The sequence below is a fragment of the Lepidochelys kempii genome, chromosome 25 (genome assembly GCF_965140285.1).
Source record: "Lepidochelys kempii isolate rLepKem1 chromosome 25, rLepKem1.hap1, whole genome shotgun sequence".
Taxonomy (NCBI): domain Eukaryota; kingdom Metazoa; phylum Chordata; order Testudines; family Cheloniidae; genus Lepidochelys; species Lepidochelys kempii.
The window spans coordinates 18,935,582-18,955,252 of NC_136404.1; the positions used below are offsets into that span (position 1 = coordinate 18,935,582).

The following is a 19,671-nucleotide window of genomic DNA, read 5'->3' on the forward strand; positions in this document are numbered from 1 at the left end:
ATTGCCATGAATGCAGAGCCTTGTCAGTGACCATGAAGTGCCAGAATCACTGTCTCCATGCCATGGCAAATCACTGCATATACAACTCCACATAATTGCCACTTTCACTAAGTCAGCTAGTAAAACTGCTATTGCAGGTTATCCTTTAAATTCGGCAAGAACTACATCAATCTGCACAGATTTACAGAAGAAGCAAGATGAAGAAACGTCAACTTTTAAATCCGATGAAGTGAGCTGTAGCTCACGAAAGCTCATGCTCAAATAAATTGGTTAGTCTCTAAGGTGCCACAAGTCCTCCTTTTCTTTTTGCAACTTTTAAAGGTTTCATTTCAAAGTTATTTTGAAAACTCAAATCCTAATTCCTCAATTTGTATTAAGACCATGCTGGGCAAGGCTTTCAGACAATCAGACATCACACTGTGAAGAACTCCTTTTGTCTCTGGCTTTTTGGGAGCTTCTGAGGGGTACTTACGAGAGAAGTCTCCTGGACACATTCAGCCTGAACTGAAGTTATGTAAACACTCTCAGTGCAATACACCTTGCTTCAGAAAGACAACATTCAGAGGAGACTAAAGACAAGGAAAAACAAGCCACTCTTGCTAATATTACTTATAATAAATATGTCACTGTAACCTGTAGCACATACATCTGTTGTGTTGTTTATTTGTATAGTCAAGCACCACATCTCTGGGATTTGAATTTTAATGAATATTTTTACTAACAAAATATTTTAAAAAAAAATCTTGTGGAGCATGCAGTATGCAATAGTGTAATACGCATAACTTAAAAACCAGCAGTCTTCCCCTGTAACTTGAGCAGAGTCTGACAGGCAGGGCTCCTCACGTCAGGGCCCAGAGATTCCAGCGTGGCCACACACCAACCAGCAGTAGCAATTCCAAACGATCAGCAACAAGACTTGCACGTCTCCAGAAGCCTTATATGTTAAGTGGAAAAACAAGTGATGTGAAATTTTATGAACTGCTTGAGAAATGAAATCTCCCATTCTCCAAAGAAACAGCTCTTAACGTTATAGCCTCTATCACACACACACTGGTGGAGACTAACATTTTTAGATATCTGTCACACTCATTACTCTCTGATAGAAACAAAATTTCTAGAATCCAGGAATACAACACAACACTTTCAAGCAGCCATAGCTAGTGCAGGTTCAATTCAGGAGCTGGTATAAATAGTTCCTGTTTGCACAGCCTTTTGAAGTGCTAACCATGACTTTTAAAACAATACTTAAAAGTAGATTTTACGTACTTGAAAATGAGCAACTCTTTTATACAAGATTAAAGTCACACTTAATTCCTTAGCTGGGTTATTATTTGTTTCTCTGGCACCTGTCCAGAACTTTAGGTACCTCCCAAGAACTAAAAAACATTCAGTCACAAAATATTCAGTACAATACTTAGATTAATCAGACTCTCCCAGAGACCTCACCTCTACCCAAGCATATCACATGAGCACAACAAAATCTTCCTTAGAATCATAGAATATCAGGGTTAGAAGGGACCTCAGGAGGTCATCTAGTCCAACCCCCTGCTCAAAGCAGGACCAATCCCCAATTTTTACACCAGATCCCAAATGGCCCCCTCAAGGATTGAACTCACAACCCTGGGTTCAGCAGGCCAATGCTCAAACCACTGAGCTATCCCTCCCCCCTTCCTCTCTTGCTCCTCTCTCTAGGGACCCCCAATCTTCCATTGATGCCCGAGAAGGAGCCCTGGAGTTTGCAACATGCCTGCTAACAGATTCAGCAAAGGAAATATGTTTCAGAGGCGAGGAACTCACCCCCCCAAGAACACCCTGCCAGCAGCTCTCTTCTGGTTTCATTAGGTACCATCTCTGGCACGCCTGTCAGAGCAATTCTTACATATTTAAAAAAGGCAGGCAGTAAATTCCCAGGTAAAAAAGCCTCTAAATCAGAACAGAAGTTGGAGACATATCAACAACTATTCTATTTAATTATTTAAATAGAAGCCTTGAAGAAGAGGAGTTGAAAAAGCTTGTACATTCAATGATTATAATTATCCTTTTCACAATGGGGGAAAAACACAATCCATAGAGAAAGCAAACTTAAGGTTAGCTAAGTGGCCTTAACTCATTTGCCTAGTGCCACCAGCCTCCCATCTTACATCTGGAGAAACATGCACAGTTAACTTGTGAAGTACTTAACAAGTGAACCATGGAGCACTGGCTTCATATGCAACATGCCATTGACAACAAGCATGAACACTGATTGACAGCAGTATCTGAATAAATTATGGGCATGGATTAAGTAGTTGAAATCTTCCCAAATATTCACAACCGGAACCTCCCCAGCCTCCTACCACTCAACACTCCTTTTAGCCAACAAAGTGCTACAAGGTGTCCTAATAAAAAAACATAAAACCCCAGTAAGTTCATTCACTCCCTTCCAATAGGAAGTCACATACAATTAGAGAATATAATTTGGGAAGCACAATCGCTGAATTTTTCAACAGCTATTGTTACAACATGAGAATGGCTTGGTGTCACTTCCTCCAGGACAGATTACTCCTTGACTAACCTCATAATGGAGTCAAAAGGTCCCCAAATCCTTAAGCCCTGTGCTGGGAACACCTTTGCATTGGTCACACTTACATCACAGTGCTTCAACACAGTTTATTTACTCAAGTAATACTTGTTAAACTCCATTCCAGCTGGAGAAAGATTCTTATAAAAAAAGTCAAACTATTCCTTTTAAAAGGTACCTACTTTCAAGGCAATAATCTTAATGTCAAAGATAAGTCAAATTTCTGTCAAATGCTATTTTAAAAAAAAACAAAAAACAAAAAAAGCCCAAACACACAGGATAAAGTCCTAAACCATTTTGGTAAGAAAGCACAGAAAAAGCACTGCTCCCTAAAAGTTCATTCACCTTCCATCCTAGACAACCAGAACAATCCTGCTGGATTTGTGAAATTAAATGAGTACATTCAGAAGTGATCTGGCCTTAAGTGTACAATTAGAAGTGGAAGAAGGAAATGAAGCATAAAGAAATTTGCAAAGCTGACTTTTGCATTTTACTGGTAAGAACTGCATGGGAACCTTATCCTCAAAGCAAGGAAGATCCACCATTTAGCTCAAAATCCCATGCAGCATCAGTAACAGACTTTCAAAAATATGCACTGAGTCACACCTTATAACTGAGATTAAACTCTGGCCTTATATATTCAAAAGAGCTATTTTCCCAGGGGTTTATTATGAGGACAAATCCACTGCTTTTTCTACACAAAATGGAACGAGTGAGGATCTGTATTCAATCTACAGTCTGCTTCCCCAGGTGGAGTGCTGATGGCCTCCAGGTTTTACTCAGAGAAGCGCTGAAGCCAAAAAGAAGTCTTTTGTTTGGGATCTTTTTAAGCAGAAAAAAGGCCAAAGCTGATGACAACTTGTAATTACTGAGGATGGCATGCCAAGAACACTTCTGATAGGATGGAACTGAAATGGCAAAAATGCCAAAGTATTCTTGTTTACAAGAACTAAGGAACTGGATTAGTCCTTGTTAGACAAAATATAGATGGTTGGCAAGACAGGTAGGGTTACTAGAAGATACTGCCTTGTGGGAGGGTGGATGGAGATGGATAATTGATACTTCTTTCACTGAATTTTCATTGGCCAAAAGAGACAGGGTTAAGCCGTGCTGCCAATGCATTAGCCAAGGTGAATGGAGTAAAATTCACTCTTCTGCTACAGAAAAAAGCTTGTACTGAGATCCCCGTTCTTTGCTTATGGGGCTCTATGCTAAAATTAAAAGCTATTTTCTCCACGCAATAGTCTGATATGCAATATTCTGTGCCTCCACGAAACCCAACATTAAGTGCCAGACAGCCCCATTAACACAGTTATGGTTTTGGTTTGAGGAAGAGAGATTTTTTTTATGAGTAGCTACATGGCCTCTCTGATTGGTGTCTTACCAGGAAGGTTGAAAAGTACCCCGTGGTGCCTCTTAGGTAGACAGTCCTTAAAGAATATAGTTACATCCAGTTAAGAGGAGGTGGTGAGAAGCAGGTGCCCAGCGTTAGCTGGGTAAGATTGTGTTCCTTATTACAACCTCAGTTAAATCCTGCAGCTAGCCTGGGGCTAGCTTGGATTGTGATCAGATTGACTTTTTTAAAAAGAATCTTTATTCTCTTCCCTCCATTTGCTTACAGTTTTGTAATCCAGAGCTTTGAAATTTGGGTTGTGGCAGGACTTGAGCTTGATGTAATAGCACTTGCTTGTTTTGCATTTGACTTTTTTACCCCCTCCCATGGTCTGCTTGATGCTGGCTAGATGTTGCTCTTCATTAAAACTATCACTCTCTCTCTTTAATTTGGGCACCGATTCCTAGTCACGTCTATCTAGTTGTAACATGTGTTGGAAAAATTACAGTAGCTGTTTTCATGTCAAACAACTGTGTTCATTTGTAAGTGTGCAATGTGGAGAGGGGTGGTCCCTGTGCATCACCGTGCAAGGCAGGATTGGTGTTTCACTCTGAACTGAATGAGTGAAATTTGTCTTTCTTTTTTAATTCTCTCCCTCACTGAATGTGTCTGGTATATTTGAAAATGAGTAAGTTAAGTGCATCTTGTAGGAGATTATGGAGGGACTATGCATGATTTACTATTAGGTGTATTAAGCAAGCTGCCTTTCCCCTCCAAGTTAATGCTAGGACGCACTTGCTGCAGCATCCACAGTCTTTCAGAGGAGGAGACCAACTAAGCTCCTAATTATTTGATCATAGAAGATCCTTCAGCACTTTTGCTAAAAGTCCAAATGGCAACCCTTGCATCCTGGCCAAATTCCCGTTTGAGGATTACACCTGCCCCTGAGATTTTAGTGTAACACAGTTTGATATATTCTTCCTTACTCCTCACTGTTGTTCAGTATTGCTGTGCTACATCAATCAGCTGCTGCATTTCAACGCTGAGAGGGCTGTGAATTATTCATAAGATGAAAAAATACCCAGACTAGTTCCATCCCCTCAGTTTGCAGAGAGTAGAGGGCAGAAATCCATTTTGGTAGAACCGACATCTACAGTTTATTGGATTGGGCATACTACAAACTAAAGACAGTTACATCAATACTTGTAACTATAATTATTTTAATGTTTGAAAAATTTGAGTTTTTGGGCTGCTTTGCATTTAAAAGTCCAGAGTCTATTTGCTGGGATAAATTTAAAATGCCACTGCTCCGCTCACCCGAACGCTCTTGTTATTCATGTCTTTTACCACAGTATTAGCTCAACATGAGGCAGTTAGTGAGTGGCACTGAAAGTGTCAAAGGATTCCATATCACATAGGGCTTCACTGATATTGACATAGGAGCTAATCTTCCTCCTCCTTTGGCATCAGGGAGAGTTCTACGCTGAAAGTAGCTTTTGGCACCTAGCTCTCTTTGACTCAGAACTGAGACTTTGAAGAGGTAGAGAAGAAACAGGTGAACCAGAGGGAACTAAGCACCTAAATCTTCATGCCGGTGGGAGCTCTAGTTGATGCCATAAGACAACAGGCAGCATCTGATAGTCCTCGAAAGTGTTTTATTCTCACCAGATCTTAACCAAACCAAAAAACACCCACTTATTTATATGGAACATAGGGAAGGAAGGAGGGATCATAATGTTTATACCAAGCCTTTCAAGAAAGACCTAACAGGTAAAGGACTATTAATAACGCTATGGAGGAAAGTTAGCGTAACTATGCAAAACATGGGAATTAAAATGAGTTACACATATTTCAGAGGTTTGAGCATTGGCCTGCTAAACCCAGGGTTTGTGAGTTCAATCCTTAAGGGGGCCATTTAGGGATCTGGGGCAAAAATTGGGGATTGGTCCTGCTTTGAGCAGGGGTTGGACTAGATGACCTCCTGAGATCCCTTCCAACCCTGAGATTCTATGATTCTATATTAGTGATGGAGAGGTGGTAAATACAGGTCAGGAGAGAGAAAAAAGCAGAACATTAACTCTTTTCTAACCTCCCCGACTAATGAGGCAGTGACATACACCATGGACAAAACAAATGCTGTGTCTAGGCGTGGTGCTAGGGGTGCGATTGCCAGCGTGAGGGAAACATGCTCTCAGGAGCTCTGACCAAGCTAGCGCGCTGGAAACCTGAGGGTAGCCATGGGAGCACAGGCAGCCGGATGAGCTAGCCGCCCAAGGACCTGTCCCTGGTGTCCGATGGGTATGCATTCAGTGTATCTGTGGCATCGTGGCTACACTCTGTTTTCGGTTCACCACCTCTGTCAGAGCTAGCACAAGTATGTCTTCTCAAGCTGGGAATCATTCATCCAGCTCCGAGTCCGGACCTAACCAAAAAGACTAAAATGGCACATTACAACCAAGAGGAACACAGACCTTTCCAGCTTCCATTGTAGCAGTAGAGGCAAGGAAATGCTTGCTCTCTCTCTGCCATGTTTTCTGTTGTGACAGGATTTATGTGCAGTGATGCAGCTATTTTGGCATCACAGAGAATTCTCGATACCCATTATTTGCAAGCCTTTTGCTTGGTCTGGGAACCTGTGTTCCCATTGTGTGTATCACAGCAGCAATTCTTCTCTGCATTAGATGGCATGTATCAAAGGGTGGCTAATATCTCAAATGCTGGTCTTGCAGGAGGTAGAACTTGCAGGCCACAGACAGAGCAACTGAACAAACAAAACCTCATATATTTAAACAGAAAAAAGAGGAAAGAGAAGCAAATCAAGAAAGAGCGGTAATGTGAGGAAGCCAGAAAAGCAAAGTGGAATGAGAAATCAGGATCTGCAAGCAGCAGTATGGGAGAGCTTTTGGCCAAATGGAGCTGTGTATACTAAATCCTATATGTGACGTTGCACGCTATATGCTTTATGAAAATATGCTTATGAATGTGAATATGATGTAACTGGGATATGCTTTATGCAAAAGGTCTCTTGGAAGGTACCATTACAAAGCTTATAATCTACTGTGTTCATCCCATTTGTTTGCATGTGTTATTTCTATGTCTGGACTTAGGAGAATAAGACAAAAAGAAAAGGAGTACTTGTGGCACCTTAGAGACTAACCAATTTATTTGAGCATGAGCTTTCGTGAGCTACAGCTCACTTCATCGGTGAGCTGTAGCTCACGAAAGCTCATGCTCAAATAAATTGGTTAGTCTCTAAGGTGCCACAAGTACTCCTTTTCTTTTTGCGAATACAGACTAACACGGCTGTTACTCTGAAACCTGAGAATAAGACAAACTTGTATCACCAATATAAACATATTAAGTGGAAGCCATTAAGGGTGCTTAAGAATCAATGAACTGTCAATGGCTCTGTTTACTTGCAAACCTTCCTGTGCATGTGTGGGCCAGCCCAGGAAGAACGGAAGCTGGGGTCTTACATGACATGAGACCATGTCACATGATACTAGAATCCATCCTAAATCTGGAACTTTTCCATTTAGAAGGAGGAGTGGGGACCCAGAGAGACAAAAGATTCCTGCCTTGCGCCAAAGCTATAAAAGGGGGTGTAGCAGGGCAAGGGGATGGGCCAGTCACGATAAAGCCCCTGCTTACCACCTGAGATGTCTGCTGGAACTAACAAGGACTGTACCCAAACTAGGAAGGAGTCTAGTCTGTGAAAGAAGCTTATTGGAACATCTCTAAGGGTGAGATATTACCTGTAATTAGTTTCTTAATGTATTAGGCTTAGACTTGCATGTTTTTGCTTTATTTTGCTTGGTGACTTACTTTGTTCTGTCTGTTATTACTTGAAACCACTTAAATCCTACTTTTTACACTTAATAAAATCACTTTTATTTATTAATAAACCGAGAATAAGTGATTAATACCTGGGGGAGCAAACAGTTGTGCATCTCTCTCTCTCTATCAGTGTTATAGGGGGCGGCCAATTTATGAGTTTACCCTGTATAAGCTTTATACAGAGTAAAACGGATTTATTTGGGGTTTGGATTCCATTGGGAACTGGGTGTCTGAGTGCTGGAGAGGTAATCTGCTGAGCTGTTTTTGGTTGAAGTCTGCAACTTTGGGGGCGGGCGTGGCCCAGACCCTGAGTCTGCGTTGCAGCAGGCTAGCATGTCTGGCTCAACAAGACAGGGTTCTGGAGTCCCAAGCTGGCAGGGAAAACGGGCTCAGAGGTAATTTCAGCACATCAGGTGACAGTCCTAAGGGGGTCTCTGTGACCAAACCTGTCACACTATGAATCTCATCGATTCCTCTTATGGCTCCCTTGACAGGTGAATAGTTAAACTAAAGAGAAAAGTCAAAGTAGAAATCTGCAGTGCCAGTTGTTTTTTATTGTGTTGCTTTTAAGTGGACAGCACTTTCTTAAAAAGTGATTTGAATAATTCATTCTAAAATTTAATCCCTTTCTGCATTATCTGTTTTTCCTCAGAATTTGGGAGTTACATCATGCCACAGAGTGCCATAAATCTCTTAACTGTTCCTAATAAGCTAAACTGAATTAGTTTAGGATGGCCAGTCTTTTACATGCATCACAATAGCCTCAAGCACAAGCACTGTATGTGCTCAATAAAGCTGTCGCTTGGCAAGGTTCAGAACAGACGCCCCACTGAAATTATCGGGTGTCAACTTCCATCTGACATTTGTTAGCACAGGGGTGGGGGGAGTGAGCCAATTCTTATCAGATCTTCAAATAAAAAGAGCACTTCCCCTTCACGTGCTAGCAACTGGAAACATTTCTTTGTGTTTAAAACTTTAAAAATATCTTGCCCTTGAGATTGGCTAAGTCTGTTCTGTACTGCTTTCAATGCCCTTTTCCCACACAAAGGTGATAAAACCAAGTTTATGGTTACAGAAATTCCCAGCACATACAAATCACAGGAAGCTGTTGCTAAGTAATATTTCTACCTAAGTAAACAACACAAAACATTTCCCACACACACCTCTGAACTTTATTATTCAGACCCGCCTTGAAGATATTCACGGTTTCAGAATTTCTGTGAGAAATAGCATCTTTAAGAGCCATCAGGACTATTTCACATTAGTTTACAGGAGCCTTGATCATATAACGGGTTTGCTATGGTTTTGTCCCCTGTGATAGGAAACAGAAAAAAGCTGCCTTATCACATCCCCACAATCTCTTCCTCTTTTTTCCCAGTCAGCGAGACAGATGAAGATTGGAGGGACTCTCTCCACCTTCCAAGCCTATTTGTTGCAGAAACATTCCAGAAACCTGAAGACAAAGTCCCACAACCTCTGTCTAGTTGCTTTTCCTGCTATGTCCCTCTCTTGAAGCTTTTCAGCATGCAAATCATACCAGATCACAGACCTTTAGACCTACTTTTTGACTGATAACTTACATCATCTTATTCATCCTGAAGTGTTTACACATACCTTCCACTTTTTGTTTTTAATAGGTTTAGCTCTACCATACAGTCTAGACCAGGGTGGCCAACCTGAGCCTGAGAAGGAGCCAGAATTTACCAATGGACATTGCCAAAGAGCCACAGTAATATGTCAGCAGCCCCCCATCAGCTTTCCCTGCCTGCCCCCGCACCTTCCGCCCACTGGCAGCTCCCCTAATCAGCACCTCTCCCTCCCTACCTCCCCCCACCTCCCAATCAGCTGTTTTGTGGCCTGCAGGAGCCTCTGGAGGGGAGGGGGAGGATTGAGGGCATGGCAGGCTCAGGGGAGGGAGCAGGAAGGGGTGGAGTGGGGGCAGGGCGTGTGGCAGAGCCAGGGGTCGAGCAGTGAGCACCCTCCGCCCCCGGCACCTTGGAAAGTTGGCGCCTGTAGCTCCAGCCCAAGAGTCAGTGGCTGTACAAGGAACTGCTTTTTATTCAGAAGAGCCGAATGTGGCTCCGGAGCCACACGTTGGCCACCCCTGGTCTAGACTTACGAACTAGTGGGGTACTCCTTCACTTCTGCTGTGCAGGGACTAGGAGAAAGAGTATATCTACAACTTGGTAAGTAACCTGTACTAGCGAGTCACACAGACTTCTGATTCCGCAAATACCGGACATCACGATGTTCAGAGAATGCTACAGACAGTTTACTTGGAAGGGACATGAGAACCTCTTCTCAGTGCAAATGCGGCTCTCAGATAGATGTCCAGGGATTACACGTCTTGTTTTACAGCCCACTTTTATTCATTCATTTCATCTTTCTTCCTCTTTCACACATCTCAGTAGCGTACTGTAGGGTAAATGCTGTAAACGCTTCTCATTTGGAAAATATGGAGTTTAGATTAAGTTAGTTTACTTTAAAAAAAAAAGAACAACAACAAAAATCCCTCTACACCACTGATCCATCTCTCCTCTCCCCACTCTCCTGGTTCTTCTCCCCTCCTCCAAAGAATTTGGATCATGTATTCAGAAAAAGGTGGATAAAAATAAATTATTTTTAATCATACTTTTATATAAATTAAATACATTTTTGTTTTTAAAAAACAAAATTAACTGAAATTAGGACAACCATTGTTAAGGCCTAAATTTACTATAATCTATTAAAATCACTGAATGTAAAAAGATTAATATTAAGCAGTCTGCTGTCAAAGTTTTCAAGCAAGTGAAACTACTTAAGTGGTGGAAGTCACTGGCCAAGCACCTGGAACCAGTTTGTTGAAATGCTATACCAGCTTTTGACAGTAGTAACAGCTTCTGCAGGTCCAGAGAGAATATTTTCTTCATGTGATTTTATTCAATTAGTTAAATTCAGTGAATTTTGAATGACCTATTAAGAAACCAAATGGGAGCTGAAAAGACAGAAAAGCTTGTTCTCTGCTTCCAATATACGAATATGAACTAGGTGTGGTTGGGTGAGATCTACTAGTTCTAAAATCTTAAAGGACATGGTGCCCAAAAACAATAATTAATTAAACTACAGTTAATACTTTTTTTGTTTATTAAATCCCCAAGCATCTGGCAAATAACATTAAAAAAATGTAAAAAGTTAAGAATCAGATTAAATGCACGTTAAACTATATAATTGCTTAAATAAAAGTGTACGTAGTATATTTTCCTGGTTACCAAAAAGAAGCACCAAATGTAATAAGTGTAAAGGCTATATTTAGTTGCAAATTAACGTTTCAAAGGTTAAAAACCAATGAGAATGAACTTCTTTTTAGGAAAAAAGAAAAGGAGGACTTGTGGCACCTTAGAGACTAACCAATTTATTTGAGCATAAGCTGTCGCGAGCCACAGCCCACTTCGTCGGATGCACCCAGTGGAAAAAAACTGAATGCATCGGATGAAGTGAGCTGTAGCTCACGAAAGCCCACGCTCAAATAAATTTGCTAGTCTCCAAGGTGCCACAAGTCCTCCTTTTCTTTTTAAGTAATACTGCGTATACCATATTGTTGAGCTTAGTGTATTCATATTAAGTAATACTGTTGTCTAAGGTTAACAAATCCTTATTAGCCTGTCAAAAGTTTTAAGCCTCTAGACAAACTATCTTCCTGCTCTTAAAATCTATAGGATTAGGAGAAGCCGTGAATCTAGGTCTGCTTTGTCATGAAAAGAAAAGGAGTACTTGTGGCACCTCAGAGACCAACCAATCCACTTGGTTGGTCTCTGAGGTGCCACAAGTACTCCTCTTCTTTTTGCGAATACAGACTAACATGGCTGTTACTCTGAAACTTTTCTTTAGGAAAATAACTAAAAAAAATATAAATGCAAAACAAGATTAAAATTACCTAAGTCATGGTTTCCTACCTGCAGATTTAAATCATAATTAAAACTGGTGCCATAAAATCAGTCCACCCTTGGTTCACAACTATAAAGACTTTTCAGTCACTTACAAGAGACACCTTATGCACACCAGACTGCCTCAAAATCTCGCTTGAGAATGTGAGAGCAAAGCAAAGGGACTTGGGAGGGAATTCTGTTTTGGAGCAGAACTATTCCTCCTCAAGTGGAAAAGACACACACACACACACACACACACACTCTTTTTCTTTCTTTCAGTTAAATGGAAACCACATGGAAAGAAAAGCAAAATATGAAAATGATGTTTGACAAACCCAGTCTGACAAATGTGAGGACAGGGGTACTGCACTTCCAACTATTTTGCCTACTGAATTCTTCAGCGAAGACAAGATCTGGCTGAACAGAGTACAATGAACTGTGAATTATATTTTCATGGTAATAAGAAAAGGAGTACTTGTGGCACCTTAGAGACTAACCAATTTATTTGAGTATTATAAATGGTTTCTTAGTCTCTAAGGTGCCACAAGTACTCCTTTTCTTTTTGCGAATACAGACTAACATGGCTGTTACTCTGAAACCTTTCATGGTAATGGAAGTGAATATATGATTTTAAAAAAATGCTTCAGTAAAACTTTACTGAAGATACACAACAGCCTTACAAAATAGAGCTCCTGAACAGGATACAGATCTGCATGTTCAGTACAAAGTAAAACAGGAACACTTGTCAGCATTTAGCTGCCAGAGACATTAGTGGCCTAGATTCAAGTTCAGAATACAACATCCCTCCCCGCCCCCCCCAAAAAACAACAAATTTTAGCAGCCTTAATTGTAAGTTAACTGAATTGCATTTTCCCACCAGCACAAATCACTTTAAAAAAAAAAAAATCAAAGAGGGCTTTAAACTAGGTTCACCGGGGGAAGGAGACCAAAGCCCTGAGGTAAGTGGGGAAGTGGGATACCGGGAGGAAGCACGAGCAGGAGAGCGCAAGAGGGGAGGACTCCTGCCTCATACTGAGAAAGCAGGACAACAGCAAGTTATCTCAAGTGCCTATACACAAATGCAAGAAGCCTGGAAAACAAGCAGGGAGAACTGGAAGTCCTGGCACAGTCAAGGAATTATGATGTGATTTGAACATCAGAGACTTGGTGGGATAACTCGCATGACTGGAGTACTGTCATGGATGGATATAAACTGTTTAGGAAGGACAGGCAGGGCAGAAAAGGTGGGGGAGTTGCACTGTATGTAAGGGAGCAGTATGATTGCTCAGAGCTCTGGTATGAAACTGCAGAAAAACCTGAGTGTCTCTGGATTAAGTTTTAGAAGTGTGATCAACAAGGGTGATGTTGTGGTGGGCGTCTGCTATAGACCACCGGACCAGGCGGATGAGGTGGACGAGGCTTTCTTCTGGCAACTAACAGCAGTTACTAGATCACAGGCCCTGGTTCTCACAGGAGATGTCAATCACCCTGATATCTGCTGGGAGAACAATACAGCAGAGCACAGACAATCCAGGAAGTTTTTGGAAAGTGTAGGGGACAATTTTCTGGTGGAAGTGCTAGAGGAACCAAGTAAGGGCAGAGCTCTTCTTGACCTGCTGCTCACAAACCGAGAAGAATTAGTAAGGGAAACAAAAGTGGATGGGAACCTGGGAGGCAGTGACCATGAGATGGTCGAGTTCAGGATCCTGACACAAGGAAGAAAGAAGAGCAGCAGAATATGGACTGCGGACTTCAGAAAAGCAGACTTTGACTCCCTCAGGGTACTGATGGGCAATTAATCTCGTTGTTCAACAATAACGGAATACCATTTATTTAAATATTTTTGGATGTTTTCTACATTTTCAAATATATTGATTTAAATTAAAACACAGAATACAAAGTGTACAGTGCATACTTTATATTTATTTTTTATTAAATGTTTGCACTGTAAAAAACAAAAGAAATAGTGATTTTTCAATTCACCTCATTCAAGAACTGTTTATCATAAAAGTTGAACTTACAAATATAGAATTATGTACAAAAAATAACTGCACTGAAAAATAAAACAATCTAAAACTTTAGAGCCTGCAAGTCCACTCAGTCCTACTTCTTGTTCAGCCAACTGCTAAGACAAACAAGTTTGTTTACGTGTACAGGGGATGCTGCTGCCTGCTGCTTATTTACAAAGTCACCTGAAAATGAGAACAGGCATTCACATGGCACTTTTGCAGCTGGGATTGCAAGGTATTTACATGCCAGATGCACTAAAGATTCATATGTCCCTTCATCTTCAACCACCATTCCACAGGACATGCGTCCATGAGGATGCTGGGTGCTGCTCGATAATGATACAGAGCAGAGCAGACTGATGCATGTTCATTTTCATCATCATGAGTCAGATGCCACCAGCAGAAGGTTGATTTTCTTTTTTGGTGGTTCGGGTTCTGTAGTTTCCGCATCGGAGTGTTGCTCTTTTAAGACTTCTGAAAGCATACGCCACACCCAGTCCCTCTCCGATTTTGAAAGGCCCTTCTGATTCTTAAACTTTGGGTTGAGTGCTATATCTATCCTTTGAAATCTCACATTGGTATCTTCTTTGCATTTTGTCAAATCTGCTGTGAAAGTGTTCTTAAAACAAACATGTGCTGGGTCATCATCCGAGACTGCTATAACATGAAATATATGCAGAATGTGGGTAAAACAGAGCAGGAGACATACAATTCTCCCCCAAAGAGTTCAGTCACAAATTGAATTGAGGCATTATTTTTTAACGAGCATCATCAGCATGGAAGCATGTCCTCTGGAATGGTGGCCGAAGCACGAAGGGACATATGAATGTTTAGCATATCTGGCACGTAAATAACTTCAATGCCTGCTACAAAAGTGCCATGTGAATGCCTGTTCTCACTTTCAGCTGACATGGTAAATAAGCAGCAGGCAGCAGCATCTCCTGTAAATGTAAACAAACATGTTTGCCTTAGCGATTGGCTGAACAAGAAGTAGGACTCAGTGGACTTGCAGGCTCTAAAGTTTTACATGGTTTTATTTTTCAATGCAGTTATGTAACAAACAATCTACATTTGTTATTTGCACTCTCACAACAAAGAGATTGCATTACAGTACTTGTATGAGGTGAACTGAAAAATTTTATCATTTTTACAGTGCAAATATTTATAATAAAAATAATATACACTTTGATTTCAATTACAACACAGAATATATATGAAAATGTACAAAAACATACGAAATATTTAATAAATTTAAATTGGTATTCTATTGTTTAACAGTGTGATTAAAACTGCGATTAATCACGATTACTTTTTTTTAATCGCAATTAATTTTTTTGAGTTGATCGCGTGAGTTAACTGCGATTAATCATAGAATATCAGGGTTGGAAGGGACCTCAGGAGGTCATCTAGTCCAACCCCCTGCTCAAAAGCAGGACCCATACCCAATTAAATCATCCCAGCCAGGGCTTTGTCAAGCCTGACCTTAAAAACTTCTAAGGAAGGAGATTCCACCACCTCCCTAGGCAACGCATTCCAGTGTTTCATCACCCTCCTAGTGAAAAAGTTTTCCCTAATATCCAACCTGAACCTCCCCCACTGCAACTTGAGACCATTACTCCTTGTCCTGTCCTCTTCTACCACTGAGAATAGTCTAGAGCCATCCTCTCTGGAACTACCTCTCAGGTAGTTGAAAGCAGCTATCAAATCCCCCCTCATTCTTCTCTTCTGCAGACTAAACAATCCCAGTTCCCTCAGCCTCTCCTCATAACTCATGTGTTCCAGATTCCTAATAATTTTTGTTGCCCTTCGCTGGACTCTCTCCAATTTATCCACATCCTTCTTGTAGGGTGGGGCCCAAAACTGGACACAGTACTCCAGATGAGGCCTCACCAATGTCGAATAGAGGGGGATGATCACGTCCCTCGATCTGCTCGCTATGCCCCTACTTATACATCCCAAAATGCCATTGGCCTTCTTGGCCAATTGACATTGACAGCCCTAGTAAAAACATAAATAAAGAGAAACAGTAAACATGAAATGGGGCAGGGATGTGGAGTAGACGAGGTGGCGGGAGAAAAGGGAGCTGGGCTTGGGAAGAGTATGGAGTGCTACTGGAGAGGCAAATTGGACAGACAGAAGACTTGCTCCCTAGGTCTGCTGCCTCCCTAGCTACACTCTAGCACCGGTTACGCCAGACTTTTCTGTGTCTCTACTCATCCTGCTCCCCGACTGAGGCTCACCAGTGGAGTCCCAGCCTGAGAGACTTAGTAAGGTTTGTCAGACCAGGTCTTCTCTGTGGGGAGCTGTGTGTTCAAGCAGAACTATCTGGGAAGCTCGACTCAGAGCAAGGCTGGCAACATTTAATAGAATTTGCTGTGACTTTGAACACTGTTGTTGTTGAAAAGCAGACCATGCTCATGTCCTACGAAGGAAAAGAGCATGTGAGAAATCCCAAGTATAAGAGCATAATGGTAAGTAAGTTACAAGAGCGTGATAGGTAAAATTTTAAAATGAGCTGTTACTTTATTTGTTCCTGAATGGAAAAATACTGTTCCCTATATTAGCAGCATTACCTAGAAAATTAAAGCTCTGCTTGCTCTCTCCAAATATATAACTTTGGTAAGGGAAATTCCATGCTGAATAGAGGTATTTAATCCACGCTCCAAACATCAATCACAGCATAATTTGAACCACAGAGACAGCAGAGTGACTCCAGAAGGAATGACAATATATCTTTAAACGGCTATACAACTAAACAGCTGTGTAACAGTCACAGTCAGAATCAAGCCAGTCTCTATTTTATTTTGGGGAATGGGCAGGAATTGAGCAGTAAATGTTAAGCTTCAGATAAGTTAAAGGATGAGCTGCAAGAGCTTCCCTGAAGTGAAAAGGCCAGAGGCTTTAAAGCATGTTCAGCACCCACAACTGGTGCCAGATTCTCAGAAGAGCACAGCGCCCATTCAGAACTCTTCACTACACGTGAACGCTTCAGTTCCGAAGGGGAAGAAGCCTAACTATGAGAAAGCAGAGCAGTAGACGAAGGACAAATTTCTCTTCCTAGAGACACATGGCTCATCTTTTAGTTACTGCTGTCCCTATGCATGTGGATTTTCTATCAGTCTGTGATATCTGAGAGGAGAATTTTACCACACAGCATGTCACTCACTGCAGCTCAAACACTGAACAGCAAAGTACTCATCAATACAGCAGTCATTCAGGATGTTTCAGCCCGGGGAACGCAAACAGTTACTTTATGTATCTTGTCTCTGCAGTGACAAAACAACTATTTTTAAAAGAAAGATTCCTGAGCTAGAGGAAACATGGTCATTCCCTGCACTGCAACATCTCCAAAAGGAGAAAGTGAGAACAATGAACAAAGGAGGAGGAAGCGTGAAAACCAAAATTTCAGAAATTTAAATCACACAGAAAACTAGACAAAATTCTCCCTCCATATTCTCTAATCACTATGGATCAACCTGAAGCGTTTAAGAACCCATTGCCTTGGCATCTAAGCACCAAATATCAAAATGAAGAACCTACATTAAGTTTAATTTATTAAACTCCAAATATAAAGCTCAGCAAGTTTTATTTTATTCCAAAACAATGATCCTACTGAGAACTTTGACAGATTGACTGACTGCATTTTGTCTCAACCTCAGTAGTTTAAAAAAAAAGGGGGGGGGTAGAGAGAGAGAAGGGATAAATTCAAGCAGTCAGACATGATCAAGTCCAACAAGACAGGAGTCCAAGGGACTGGGGCTTGGGGGGTAGTGAATAGTTGCTTGAGGTCACCAGGTAAGCCCCTTAAGAAGTGGCCATGGGGTTCTCGGGACAAATGAAAACCAAAGTACAATTCACACGAGCTTACCTTAAGCTTAGCAAAACAGTCACAGACTTTAAGGCAACCTTGGTTGAAGATTATTGTGGAAGGCACAAGAACAGAAGCAGCGAGGGTCCAGAAACGCATTCAGCTTGAGAAGAACTGTCATTTAATCTCTGCCATAGTTACCAGAAGACGAGTGTGCATGTTTGTTAACACTTTCACCACTTATGACTGATCAAAAACAATTAACTTTTAAAAAAAAACAAACCTTCAGGCAGGTGTCAGAGAGTAAGAACATATACATTCCTACTGAGAACACCAATTGGAGAGCTCTTGAATTCAAAGATAAGTCAGTCAAAATACAACTTATCAAGTATGTTTTTCAAGTTGGATGTCAATTAAAAGTGTTGCTACTCTAAATATTTTGACCAAGTTTTGTAAAAGGAAAAGAAAATATATAAGTAAGTTGGTGTGCGTAAGAGAATGACTTTGCAAGCAAGCAAACTAAATGTGTATTCACTTTTTAAAGTTACCATACAAATACAGAGTTGAAATGTAAACATATATATAAAATCACATTCTTCATTTGAAGAGAGAGCACGTGTACATACACACAGATCATTAAGCTGTTTCCAAATTTAAAATTTCAGTAGTTTTCTTTATAAAGGAAGCTAGATGAGAGGTGGATGATGGTGTTGTATTGGGGGAGGGGGATCTTGAAGAAATTGCCATTAATTAGTCAAATAGCTGGGGCGGGGGGAGATAGATAAAAAAAAAGTTACAGGAACAGTTTAAAAAGCAGCTTAGGGTATTGTTATATATTTTAGAATGGGGTCCTTTTAAAAAGGAAGCTCTGCAATAAGAAAATTTTTGAAAAATTAAAATGCCATAAACTTTCTTAACCATGCTCTTCTTTACATTTGAAGAAAAATGTACATCCACATTTGAAATAAAGGTAGCAGCTTATGAAAGAATATATATATTAGTACTTAGACATATTGAATGGCAGCAAGGAGGGCACAAAAGCTGCCAGCAGGGCATTCTCAAAATCTAAATAATATTTTTCTCTGTATTCCTACCTCTTTGACAGTGATCGTGGGTCCAGCAGCGTTCAATGAAAATGCCATTTATTACAGTAGGTGGGCAGTTGCTTTTTCCTTTCACAGTTCCTGGACACACATCTCCACACTCTTCTGTGTCATCCTTGTTGGCAACAATGTAATTGTCTTCCACAGAGTCTAAAATCCTAGACCAGTCGATTGTGGACAAGTAACACAGTTCATTGTTCTTCTCGATCCGCACTGAACCTCGAGTAATGTTCATCAGATTATAAAGGCCAATCTCTTTCAAGTGAACCATCTCAAAAATGACCAGAGCATAGTTAAAGAAGAGATGAGTTCCTCGAATCACAGTGAGGTTGGGAAAAAGCCCCTTTAAACTCTCTAAGCCATATACCCGAAAAAGCAGTAAGTAGTCCGTAATCATCGTCAGTTTGGGAAAGCTGAGCTCACGGAAATCTTCAGGCTTGGTTTTAAACATCAGCAAGATTTGCAAGTGGCCCTCTATCACAGTGCAGTTCTCAAGCATATTCAACCGGGTCAGGTTATTCCGAATGTCCATGCTCCCGCAAACTGGAAGGCAAAGAACAGAAATAATTAAATGACAATTTTCTAAAAAAATATATGTTCAACTGCTGTACAATACACTGCAGTCAAACATGACTGGGTGCATTTTAAAGTAGTACGGCTTAAGCACTAGGAAATATTGCAAGGAACAATCCTGCATATATGAGCCTGTCGCTGTGGGCTAGAAGACTTCATAGGTAACAGTAGTCTAGATAGCCACCTGGCATTCACAAGAGTCGAATAAGCATCTATTCAGCAGAGGATTTTTGGCAAGTATTTAAAGAGAACACCATACCTACCTCATGTCAGCTTATGCAATTAATACAAAAGAATTTAATGGGAGTAATTGGGCAATATGGCATCGTATGGAGGGGACTGAGAGAGTGAAGGAAGTTTTGTGAAAATGAAAGAACACAGCCTATATTCTAGCTTGGCCTTTATTGAGAGGGTAATAAGAACATTTCTAGATTAGTTTATTTTATTGTTTTTACATTCCATGGTTGGAAACCTTTCCCCTGCAATATCTAGTTAAGCATTTTATTCAACAGAACCAATAATCCAGAGAGAAAACTGGGAAAG

The 19,671-nt window shown here is 40.8% G+C and overlaps 1 protein-coding gene across 5 annotated transcripts in view; it reads right to left on the minus strand.

The window, feature by feature from the left end:
* The window catches only part of INSR (insulin receptor), a 103,156-nt gene that overhangs the window by 69,225 nt on the left and 14,260 nt on the right, over positions 1-19,671 (minus strand). For all 5 annotated transcript variants that reach the window (XM_073323798.2, XM_073323797.2, XM_073323801.2 and 2 more), the window contains one exon: positions 18,547-19,098. In XM_073323798.2, coding sequence (XP_073179899.2) covers positions 18,547-19,098 — 552 coding nt within the window. The remainder of the gene's footprint in view (positions 1-18,546; positions 19,099-19,671) is intronic.